Here is a 13307-nt window from a genome sequence, read left to right on the forward strand (position 1 = left end):
TCACTGTAGAATATCGAAAAGGAAAATATAACACAGTCCCAGATGCTCTGTCACGGGCCCCAATCGACATTTCCAACCATGCCCCAGTTACCTGTGCAGTTGTTCTCCGGTCAATGCGAGACACTTCCCGCCAACTACAAATAACTGATGAGAACATCTGGAAAGCTCAACAGGAAGATCCTTTTGCACAAGACCTCTACCAACAAATAATAGAAAAAGGATCAGTACAGGAAACACCGACCATCAAGTACACCATTCTAGAAGACAAAATTTACAGAGTTGTTCAACTCCCACACAAAACACTTTACCAAGTTTACATTCCTCCATCACTCCGTCACCAATTACTTCATCACAACCATAATGACCCCCTATCTGGACATTTTGGGCGGTACAAAACCTACAAACGACTACAAGCCTTGGTATATTGGCCAAGGATGAGCATGGATGTTCGAGACTATGTGAGATGTTGCCAAATATGTCAAATGTACAAACCAGAAACACGAAAAGCCCCTGGTAAACTACAGCAAACAGAAGTGAATGCACCATGGGAAATGATAGGTGTGGACCTTATGGGACCTTTCCCACGAAGCAGTAATGGCAACATCCATCTCCTTGTTTTTGTGGATTATTACTCTCGGTGGGTTGAAATGTTTCCCCTTCGCAAAGCTACAGCAGAAACAGTGTCTCATTACCTAACCAAAGAGATTTTAACACGATGGGGTGTACCAACATACATACTATCTGATCAAGGACCTCAGTTCATTTCTTCTACCTTTGACGAAACCTGCAAGAGATGGAACCTCACATCAAAAAGAACTACAGCCTACCATCCACAAACCAATCTCACAGAAAGAATTAACCGTAACATCAAGGCTATGATTTCATCATATGTTAATGGAAAACATAAACATTGGGAYAAATACCTACCAGAATTTCGATTTGCATTGAACTCTGCRGTACATGAATCCACAGGCGTGACCCCTGCTGAACTAAACTTGGGACGACCTCTTAAGGGACCATTGGACGCAGAACTTCGTCCAATCTTGTCTGACCCCGACACCCCTGTGTATGCTACYGCAAAGCAGCTTGATGAACTTCGCCAGTTTGTTGATGTCAACCTGAAAAAAGCCAAACAAAGACAAAAAAGGAACTATGATCGTGGAAGAAGRGATGGAAACTTTGCAGAGATGGATCGTGTATGGATTCGCTCACATCCTTTGTCTAAAGCAGATCAGTCCTTTACTGCAAAACTTGCTCCACGATGGAAGGGACCATACCGTATCACAAAAAAGACCGGCCCTATAAATTATGAAGTAGTGTTGGAAGACACTGGAGAAGACCTACATGTGGTTAACATATCCCAACTCAAACCGTGTTACCCTAAAGCAGAGGAATGGGATAAATCGCAACGTCAAAAAGTCATGGAAATATTTGATGAAGAAAGTGATGACGAAGATTTCCATGGATTCCTTTCTTCTGACCTGATGGAAAAAGGAGACAAATAAATACAAAAGAAAAAGAAAAAAAAGAAAGAAGCAACTCCCTTTTATCATCAATCTTAAAAATAAAAAAATAATAAAAAATAAAAAATAAGCATTTTTTTCCTCTCTTTTTCATGATGGAATATCTAGAACTGAAAAAAAAAATCAGATAAAATGGAACCTGTATTTACCCTCAGTAGTTCGGGACTTCTCAAAGGGGGGGGTGTGTGACAACCCGCTGTTTGCTATCAGCTGGCTGCACTGTTTTCCTCTCTCCCTCGGCCCCTCCCGTCCTGATGCACTCTTAGACACGCCCTGTAATACACCGTTCTTCCAATGGACTCACCTGATTGGTTGCCTGGTTCAGGGTGTTGCTGTACCACGGGGGTAAAAATGGCAGTCTTTCTCCAGACCCGGTGATAGAAGCAGCACCGCAGACATTACAGCAGTGATTGACGCTACTCATAGGAATTAAAAAAATAAAGAAAGAAAGAAAATAAGACCGAGGCTGGTTAAAACCCTCGAGTACTTATATTTACGTTCTTTCGTCACGCTGAGTGGTGATCCTGTACAAAAGAGTGAGAGAAGACAAAACGCGTCTCCCACACTCCTACGTGGCAAAGCGGAAGTCCTGAGGCGGTGACGTCATCCGGAAAGAAAAAAAAGGGTACGGGAGTTTTTGCCTACCCCTATTATTTGGACTTTGAAAAGAAAAGAAAAAAACAAACAAACGGACACTTATTGTTTTTTGTTATTGTTTGATTGTGGGGTTTTATTTATTGTTTATTCATGGACATTTTGAAAACACAGGACTGAAAAAAAGAAGAACATGTAAATAATTATTTTCTTGTTTATTGAATATTTTTTGTGTGTGTATATATATATAAAAGAAAAAACAATGTATTTTTTGTCATTCATTTTAAGGGTCTACACCATGAAGTGTATGGTCCTGATGTGTCAGGTTTCCTAGAATACAAGGTAAAACTAATATCCTACTTGTCAGGAGGGATACCTGGCTGGCACCCCTTTATATAAAAAAAACAAAAAAACAAACAAACAAATTAAAACCTTGTAAACCGTCACAACTTTTAAGAGATTGAAAACATTAAGGCTCTCAACACACTAAATTGTTCAAAAATCAAACAAATTGCGAAACATTTCCTAAATCCAATAATGTTAAGTAAAAGAGGATACAACCAAGTTAAATGTGTGTTGCATTCAAATAAATTATTTACATAAATCAAAAATACCTGAGAGCACAAATTATTGTTTTTCATTGTTTGTCACTCGTGAAACCTACAGAGGATAAAGCTACGTTTGTTCATGAGGAACAACACAGTGCTGAGGAGCAGGACATCTTATTTTGTTTAAAGTTATTTTTCTGTCTGAAGCCTGTTATTAAATTAGCTAGAAGAGCAGCTGGTTTGATCCCATGTCTTTTATCCATTGCTGCCATTAACAAAAAATAAAATAAAAGTAAAGTTTTTCCTCTGCTGACTCTTCACCTAGCCTGGCCCTTGCCATCAGGATGAATAATGAGAGGGGTTATCTTCTCTAATCTTATAGGGCCTTACAAATGATTTTAACGTCAGCATTAGTAAGTTAAATTGGACGATAACTGGTAGTCAATACAGGGTCTTTGTCTGGTTTTAATAACAAACTGATATTGGCTGAATTCATATGTACTGGAAGTCTGCCATGATCCTCTGACTCCTGTAGCATTTTGTGAAGTATTGGTGCCAGGATATTCCAGAATGCTTTATAGAATTCTGCTGGAAACCCATCCGGACCTGGTGCTTTGATCTTAGGCATGCCTTTTATAGCGTTACAGAGTTCGGCTGATGTTAATGGGGAATCTAGTTCTGAAGACTGACTACTGGATAATTTTGGAAGTGTTGTTTTTTTCTAAAAAGTGATTAATGTCCTCATCTGATGGATTTGTTTGCGGGCTGTATAATGCTTTATAGAAATCTCTAAAAACACCGTTTACTTTTTCTTGATCATAAGTTATGTTTCCAGTTATGTCTTTAACACCATATATAGTTGTTCTCTCTTTATTAATTTTTAGTTGGGTTAGCTAAAAAGCATCCTGATTTATTACAGTGCTCAAAGTTTTCTAATCTAAGTCTTTGTGTCAAGAATTTGTTTTTTGTCAATAAATTTATTAATTCAAATTTTGCTTTCCTTATTTTTTGCTTTATTTCTTCACTTTGCAAGGTTCCTAACATCTCTATTGATTTCTCTAATTCCTGAATACGTTAATTTTCTTTTTTCTTTTTATTTGTTGAGAATGATATTTTTCCTCTCATCACTGTCTTCCCTGCCTCCCAGAGAGTAGATGCAGATGTTCCTGGTAAATCCTTATATTCTAGATATGATGTCCATTCATCTTTAAAATATTGAATGTAACATCGGATCTTCCCCTGGTACTGGAGACTCACTGCTTCACCCTTTGAGTGTCTGGATCAGGTGGAATTAAGGGTGACCTTGAGAGACACTCACTCATGCTACTCAGAGAACCGGAGTTACGACAGAAACCAAGACTTGTATGTAGGACTGGGCAGTATGATCTCAAATTCATATCACGGTATAAACTGAATCCCTTCACGATAACGGTATATATCGCGGTAGAAAATTATCATAAAAATTAAAGATAATGTAATTTTTAGAGCTTTTTTTCCAGAAAACTGTAATCAAACCCAGCATTTTGGCTTTAATATCTGCCTGTCATACAATGAGCTTCTGCCTGCTGAACTGACCCACTGCTCCGCGCTCATCTTCATCATCTTCATCATCAGAGCAGAAGCTGACTTCACATTAGCAAGATGGATTTATGACTGAACGAATGTCCGCGTCTTTTTTTAATTATCTCTATGGGTAACAATACATAAAAGAAAGTTTTTTCTCCAACAACTTGGGTGTGAAAAAATACGGTTGTTAAAGCTTTGCTCTGTGTGACGTGCAGCGGGAGAGTCGGGGGTGATCCCAACATAACTTTTCTACTGCAGGAGGGGGAAATTTTGAGGATTTATTCTCTATACGTGTTTTAAAACACTATAATTTCTTCATTATTCTTCGAACTCCTCCTGCTCAGTTGTCTCTGCACTCACAGACATGTTGACAAAAGTGCGATGACGTAACTGACAATATGATGGTAGAGGATAAATTTCTACCGTAGGCCAATTTCATACCGTTTCTACTGTCTATCACACAGCCCTACTTGTACGCCAGATTTGGTTTGTTTATATGAGTTGGGGTTACATGAAAAGGTTATAACAAGTATCCTCCCTGTTGTAGATGGCTCAGTTTTGAGAAGTAGAGTATTTTTTCTCTGACTAGAATTAAGGTTTTAAGGCTGGTGTGAAAAGAGACGTGAGCTGCCATCAAACCCTCCAGTTTCCAAAACTTCAAAGCAGTTCATGTAAAAACCTTTAGTTTTACATTAACAATGATTCAAGTGTTTAATCTTGCTGGAATTTACCCAGACTGCGCCAAAAGTGCTACAGCTAGCTGTTGCTGCCACTTTTACAAACGATCATACAATAATTTGCTTGCTATTGTTCTTTCTTCAGAACAGGGGCTGCAGATGTGAGTTTTCTTTAAGCAATGATAACCCTCTCCTTCTTACAGAGTCATTACACACGAGCCCAGGCCAACAGCCCCCGCCCTGTGATGACATCATCAGGACCAAATCCCAAGAGCTCCCAGGGGGCACTGGTCCCACAGCAGCAGAGTCAGCTGCAGCAGATCCAGCTGCCGGTCAGCCAGTCCCACCACTCGCCCAGTGGGACCGGGCGAGAGCTGAGAGAGCAACGTAACTCCCGCTCTTCCAGGAGGAAAGGATCAGACAGCAGTGTTCCAGAAGAGGACAAGGACAGAAGAGACGAGACCACGGGCCGAGGTGAAGTTATTTTGCATCACAAAGACACATGTTGGTTCTGGTAACAACCATTCAAACGATGGTCCCTGGTCCATCACATACAGATGACCATTTTTGCTCCCACTCACACCAGGGTTCATTTTATATCTGTTTGACCAACATAACATATTTTCACACTGTGTGAGGAAAGTGGAGTACCTAAAGAAAACCCAACAGGGAGGGATAACATCCAAAAGTTTGTCCAAAAACGACCCAACCAGGAGTAAACCAGAGATTATCTTGTTGTGCTAACCAGCTTAGCCATCGTGTGAAACAATGTTTTTATGATTAAAAACAACTGGTTTGGCAATTTCATGCAGCCTCTGCTCATGTCTAAAAATATCCTTGAACACATTTAGGGCTGCACAGTGATTTATAGGGTTAGCACTGTTTCCTCACAGCAACAAGGTCCAGGGTTCAAAGCTTAAAGAGGACCTTATTGTGTATTGTGTCGAGTTTGTATGTTTTTTTTGTGTGTGTGTGTGTGTGGGGGGGGGATTACATACTGCTCTGGTTCCCTCCAACAACATAACATTTTTGTGTGAAAATGTAACTGTAACCTGCACCCACAGGTGGGATTGTTAGACCCTGTTTGGGTTGGGCAAAATCGTACTGTGTGCAATTAATCATAAAAAAATATAATCAAATATTTTTTGGCACTTGATAATTAACACGATATTTTTTAATGATTAATATGATTAATGCCACCAGACAGACTGACTGCAGATTTCCTCAGTCAGTCCACTCGGTGCTCCTCTCTGCTTCAAATACTGTGTGATGAACATTTTAAAAGTTCTGTAATTTATTTATCATAACTCCGGTTTTACTTGAACTATCAACACAATTTAAAATTTGATGTATAGCCTGAAGTCTGTACTTTTGGCACAGTTTGGAACAGATTTTCACAGGAGCAAATCTTTCCCACTAGAGTGATTTAAATTGGTCATGTGACTAGGACATGAGGGTGTCCAGAGACTTCAGGGGATTAATCGTCATATTAATCATTATCGGTTTAATACTGCAATTAATCGTGATTAATTTTTTCATCAGTATCGCCCAACCCTAGACCCTGTGTGGTCCTGAGATGGACTGGACTTTGGGGTGGCTGTGGCAGAGTGGTTAGGGGAGTCGTCCAGGAACTGGATGGTCGCCGGTTCGATCCCCTGTCCAGCTGCTTCAGTTGTTGTGTCCTTGGGCAAGGCAGTTCAGCCCAATGCCTCTGATGTCCCATCAGTGTATGAATGTGATTGGCACTGATTAGTCTCCATAGATCAGGGGTCCCCAAACATTTTCCCCAAAAGGGCCAAAATGAAAATCTATCTATCTATCCAGGGCTGCGGGCCAAATGCAGTAATATAATACATGAAATACAAATACTTTTTAAAGTAAAGTCCTTTATTTTTAACGATTAAGCTATGCAAAGGCCCTCTTTTGTTTTACTCTGCACACTTGGAGAAAGTCTGCCATACGCTCAAATAGCAAAGGCTCATGGGACATTTCATAAATAGATAAAATGAGTTTTTGTGGTCTTATAAAGTGTGCAAATCTACATGTGGGGTTAAATCTGATCTAAATATTTCTTGTCATTTCATGGTTCATGTTTAATCCTAATAAATCAAAGATAAAGTCAGCACCATGAATGAAAACTACCTTCACTGCAGCCCTTTTATATAGTCATTTGACCAGTGGAAATACTGTGTTTCTATATAGGATAACAGGTTACAACCTTGTAACTTTGGCATCTGTTGGTGGGTCAAATCAGATGGCTTGGTGGGCCCCACTTTGTTGTACATGTTAGCTCTGTAGAGACCTAATCGAGTGCTGTGTGCATGGATAAATGAGGACACAGATTGTAGTGTGAAGAGCTCTGTGTGTCCTGGATGGATAGAAAGACACTATATAAGTACAGTCTGTTTACCATTTACTGATGACCTGTCATGGGTTTAGCCCACCTCTCACCTAGTGAACATTGGAGAAAGGCACCAGCTCCATGGATATGTGAATATCGAACTTGTTGCACTTGTATAGATCTTGTGAAAACCTGTGTGTTTTTCTGTCCAACAATAACTTTTGTCTTCTGTTTGTCCAGAATCAAAGACCAAGGTGAAGCTGGCAGTGAACAAACGCAGAAAAGGGGAAGAAGAGGAGAAAAAAGCAGGTCTAAAGCGGCTAAAGCCCGACATGACGTCCGACCTGTCAGAGAGTAGTGACTCAGAAAACCCACACAAGAGGACCACCCCCTCCTCATGTTCCTCCTCCTCTTCATCATCCTCTTCCTCCTCCTCGTTCTCCTCCTCCTCATCCGAGCCCAACTCTGAGAATGAGCTGAAGAGTCGCAGCAGTGATGTGACACAGAGCTCTATTAGTAGAATGGAGGAAGATGAGAAGCAAGTGATGAAGGAGTCTAGGGTGAATGATTCCTCATCACTCATTGGTTGTGTATCCCCGTGGGCGGAGCTTCAGGCAGCAGATGATATTAAGAAGAGTACAATAAAGGAGTCAGGTAAAATTCTAACAAAAGAAGAGGGAGACTTGGTGACAAACTCTCAGGTCAGCTGGTCTCCAATACAACAAACTCTGTTACCTGACATTACCCAGAGTGGACCTGCAGAACCCCACAAGAACCCAGTAAAAGGTGAGCTACAGCTGACAGCCTCCTCTCATATTATCTCATCATGTTGATTAGTGTTATCTGATGTTTAATGCCTCTGTTTCAGCATCTGCTCGACTCCAGACACATTCGCTGTCTCAGCTCCACAGCAGCAGCATCATCGACATCACAGACGACGCCCAGGCCACCGTGCACCGGGAAAGCTCAGAGGCTGTGTCGGCGCTGCTCGCCTCCCAGAACGCAGAGTCCACTGCTTTCTCACCCTACCTCCCTCTCAACCCGTCCCCTGTCTCCTCACCTCCCATTCCTCCATCGCCCTCTCCGTCAGAGGGGTGTCGCAGGGTGGAGCTGGAGCCTCTTGTGAAGCAGCCCAGCAGCACAGGAAGTGGCATTACATCACCCAAGAGTTCAAGCAGCAAGACCGAGTTTGCTCCCTCAGAGGTCATCAGGTGAGAACAGAGCAAAACATTTAGAGCATGTTTGAGCTAATCTTTCAACAAGTGTGTAACAAGTGTGTTTGTGTTTGAACAAAGTGGGAACAACTAGATTTAATTAGTTAATCAAACAGCTAAGGTTCTTATAGCCTTTCCACCTATACTGCCAACACTAAAACATCGTGAAACAAAGTGTATTCAGTGCTTCTTTTTTAGTTTCTAACTGAACAACTCATAAATCAAGGGTTGGAGGAGTGTTAAATGTTTTAATGTTTTCTTTCTAAAGCAGTTGTCTTGTAAATGACACAATAATGTTTAAATCAAAAACATTTTTAAACAAAACTATTGCAATGCACTGCTCTCAAACAGATGCTCAGAAACAAGATTTATTACACCAAATTGGACAAGAAAGCAGTGCATTATTTTACTTTATGTGAAAATGATTAAATGTTTTTATCTGTTTTCTTCTGTTTTGTCTTTAAGGCCTGTCACATCTATAGCTGAAACTGTGCCAGGGATGGAAGAGAAACCTGTCTTACCTCATCACCTTCATCGTCAGCAGCAACACAAACAACTGCAGCCGTTCACGTCTTTCCACCACGGAGAACACCCATCTGTATCAGAGGAGATGAGAAAACCTCCACAGCAGCAACCACCCCCCCACAAACTGAACACAGCCCACCCTCCTGAAATAACCAAACCCAAAATGAGCCCGAGCCACAACTCAGTTCAGCATGACTCCTCAAAACAAAATTCCCTGCCCCCCAGTGACTCTCCCATCCACCCCTACTCCACCACAAACCCAGCTGACCATCATAAAACTAAACCCCACCGTGGCCTGCTGGACATGTCTAAACCTAAACCAAACACTTCTCCTGAGGTGTCTAAACATAAAATACTGCGGTACTCTGATGCATCCCCACCTCCACCTGCTCGTGTTCCCACTAAAATAGACTCGGCAGAACCCCCACGGTCTGATTTCAAGCCTATGCCAATGCGGTCAGAGGTGTGTGGAGTCAGCAGCAGCACTAAGAGTCCGCTGATCATTGATAAGAATGAGAGTTTTACTGTTTACAGGGACCCAGCACTAGTTCGCTCTGATGCCGAGAACACATCCTCTTCAGCCAGCTCTTCTAACCATGTTACAGCCTATTTACCCCCACACCTACACCCCCTTCACCCCCCCTCCCCTCACTCCCCGTGCCTCACACCTGCATCACACCCCCACACTGCCTCTCATCTCCTCGCCCCTCCTCACTCCTCAGCCCTGCCCCACCCTCACCTTTTACCCCCTGGAATGCTCCCAGCAATCCCACCTTCTGCAGCCTCTCTCTTTGGAGGACATCCTCGTCTGGACCCCCCCACGGCTTTAGGTCACCTTGCCCTTCCTCACCCAGCAGCTACACACCAGCAGCAGTTCCTACAGGTGGAAATTCTGATAATCTCTGTAGTTTCTTTCCAGTTAACCAAACATATTCCTTCAAAGTAAGTTGTACTAAAAAGGTTTCTGTTTTAGGGTCCCTCCAGTGCAGCAGGGCTTGGACTGTACCCCATCATTTGGCAGTACCATAACGGAACACCGACCTCCTACCCTCCTGGGCTCAGCCTGCAACCCACTTCTAAGTGGATCCATTCTGAAAATCCAGTCACTGTGAACTCTGATGGTCCTCTCAGAAGGGTAGGTGTATTCACTAAAAGTCTGTGAGTTTATTAATGATAGTTCAATCAATCAATCACCTTTATTTAACCAGATGAGAACCCACTGAGCTCAATATCAGTGTGTGAATGGRTGAATGTCTGTTAGTGTGAAGCACTTTGGGGTCCGGAGGGACTTGAAAAGCGCTCTATAAGTTCAGTACCATTTTACCAAGATCTCTTTTCCAAGGGTGACCTGGCCAAGCAGTCAGCAGCACACGTCATGAAAATAATAACCAAAAACAGTTTACAATTCAGACAACAAGTACATAAAACAAAGATGAACAAAGAAAGATATCAACGTTCTCAGGCAAAACATGGTAATAAACTTGACAGTGACTAAAGCTCCATGTTGCAGTAAAATTACAAGTGATGAACTGAATAAACAGGAAATGGTTGACAACAGACAGAAACAACACAGACAGTTAATATGTGAAGTTTAAAAACATTGGCAGTGATCAAAGGTCCCACTAACACTATGTGTTAGGGCTGAAATGAAGGGTCTTAGAGAGTTCAAGTGTAGATGAAAAATGTTGGAAGATGATGTGACCGAAGAGAGTCTACGTTTTTGAACCTCAATCACAGACAGAACTAGGCACCCAGCCAGAAGGCTGCAGGTTAAATCAAACTGAATGTAGAAACAACAGTGGAAACAGCATTGCTGTTTACTTTTTTTTAATCCATATTTCAAAATAAAATGTTTTGTGTGTATGCATATGCTGCATGCTCCATATTGCCATCTGCTTCCCAAAAATCCATCTTCTTCTGCTAATCCGGGGTCAGGTCTCGGGGGCAGCAGCCTAAACAGAGAGACCCAGACTTCCCTCTCTGCAGACACTTGGACCAGCTCCTCTGGGGAAATCCCAAGGTGTTCCCAGGCTGAGAAACATAGTCCCTCCAGTGTGTCCTGGGTCTTCCTCTGGGTCTCCTCCCAGTGGGACGTGTCCAGAACACCTCACCAGGGAGGAGTCCAGGAGGCATCCTAACCAGATGAACCACCTCAACTGGCTCCTCTGGACGTGGAGGAGCAGCGGCTCTACTCTGAGTCCCTCCTGGATGACTGAGCTTCTCAGCCTATCTCTAAGGGAGAGTCCAGACACCCTGCAGAGGAAACTCATTTCAGCTGCTTGGATCTGTGATCTCCTTCTTTCAGTCACTACCCAAAGCTCCTGACCATAAATGAGGGTAGGAACGTAGACTGACTGATAAATTGGTGGCTTCACCACAACAGATCAGTACAGCTCCTGCATCGGACACATCACTGCAGACGCAGCAGCAGTCCGCCTGTAGATCTCCCATTCTATTTTTCCCTCATTCGTGAACAAGAACCCAATATACTTAAACTCCTCCACTTGGGGCAGAAACTCTTTCCCGACCGGCCTTTTCACTCTCAGCTGCCGTGGGAGCTGGAGATCAGGATCTAATGAAGCCAATAGGACCACATCATCCATAAAAATCAGAGATGTGATCCTAAGGTCACCAAAACAGATCACCTCAACACCTCAGCTGCTCCTAGAAATTCTGTCCATAAAAGTTATGACCAGAATCGGTGAAAAAGGACAAACTTGGCGAAGTCCAACTCTCACTGGAATCAAGCCTGACTTACTGCCAGCAATGTGGACCAAGCTGTGACACCGGTCGTACAGGGACCCAACAGCCCGTGTTCAAAGCTCTCCAGGGGATGGGAGTTGAAGCTCAGTCTGATGGGAGAATCTACCAGATGTTGCCAGCGGACCTTCACTAGTACCTTTGGTGTACCTTTGTGTCTGACAGGTCTGCCCGGCCTCCTCCCCCACCATTGGCGCCAACTCATCACCAGGTAGTTGTCCGTTGATAGCTCCGCCCCTCTCATCACCCAAGTGTCCAAGACTTGCGGCCACAGATCAGATGAGACAATAAAAAAGTCAGTCATTGAACTCCAGCCTAATGTGTCCTGGTGCCAAGAGCACATAAGGACAACCTTTTGCTTGAACATAGTGTTTGTTATAGACAATCGATGACGAGCACAGAAGTCTAATAACAAAACACCACTCTGACCTTAATCGGCGGGCTTAAACTTTCAAAATTTATGCAATGCTCTCATTCATTATAATGGTTGTGTTTTTCCTACAAAGGTTGGAGCTGAGTGGACTCAGTGTAAATTGGGGGCTAACATGATGCAGGCAGTCCTTGGACATGTGTTAACAGGTGTTAACAGGTGTTATCTTGTTGAAGGACTGTAACAGGGTGCTGTCTCAGGAGAAACTGGAATAATACACAGGGTTTCCATGGGTCCTTGAAATCCTTGAAAGTTTGTGAATTTGAAAAAATAATGTCAAGGCCCTTGAAAGTTCCTGAAAACAGCTAAAATAGCCACCTGTCCTTGAAAGTCCTTGAATATTTGGAGGGGGGATTTGAAATTGATGACCGCTGTCAATATGTGATTATTATTTTTATTTATTTTTTGTTTTGTTCTGCGCTCCTGTTTCCTGTATGTAGTGTATATAAACGTGTGCATAACAGTATGCGGTCTGCTCACGAGAGATTACGTGAATTGCCTGTCACATTTCAGAGTCCAGTTGCGCACGATGACATGCCTGGAAAATGTAAATTTCAGGACGCCTGGCTTGCCAAAAAAAGCTATTCAGAGCAGGGCTTCAAGTTCTTCATCACTACGACAGAATTCTGTCACTTTGAATGTGGCCAGGATGGATTTCCATCATCTGGAAGAGGGGTGGGGGAACAACAACTCTGGTTCTGTTGCGGTGTTGTTAAAGCCGCCCAGTCACACCTCTACTTTCAACAAATGAAACTAGGGCTGCAACAACGAATCGATAAAATCGATAAAAATCGATTATTAAAAGCGTTGGCAACGAATTTCATTTTCGATTCGTTGTGTTGTGGGTGCCTCGCCATGCTGCGGAGCTGATGACGTCACTCACAGAGCGGTGTCAACGCCGGCTGACCTAAATAAAGTTTAGGAAGAAAGAAAAAACTCTGCCTGTAGAGATCTGCCCTCTCTGACTCTCGAGTGAAAAGCAGAGACTACGAACTTTAAACCAGTTTTTAAATCATGTTGTTAGGCCAAGTAGATCCAAAGAAATGATAAAAAGTATATGAAACAGTATTCTTTAAAAGACGGTCTATTTGACCGCGTCGCGAGGAGGAATTGCATACGGGAGGGGGGG

General features: G+C 42.6%; 1 protein-coding gene across 1 annotated transcript in view; it reads left to right on the top strand.

Moving 5' to 3' along the window:
• Positions 1 to 13307, top strand: part of jmjd1cb (jumonji domain containing 1Cb) — a gene marked incomplete at both ends in the record, with an annotated part of 67960 nt that overhangs the window by 19764 nt on the left and 34889 nt on the right. Inside the window, 5 exon segments of the mRNA XM_014031036.1 lie at positions 5112 to 5382; positions 7490 to 8035; positions 8118 to 8460; positions 8929 to 9871; positions 9962 to 10123. Coding sequence (XP_013886490.1) covers positions 5112 to 5382; positions 7490 to 8035; positions 8118 to 8460; positions 8929 to 9871; positions 9962 to 10123 — 2265 coding nt within the window.

Source organism: Austrofundulus limnaeus, unplaced genomic scaffold (assembly GCF_001266775.1).
Source record: "Austrofundulus limnaeus strain Quisiro unplaced genomic scaffold, Austrofundulus_limnaeus-1.0 Scaffold1166, whole genome shotgun sequence".
NCBI lineage: Eukaryota > Metazoa > Chordata > Actinopteri > Cyprinodontiformes > Rivulidae > Austrofundulus > Austrofundulus limnaeus.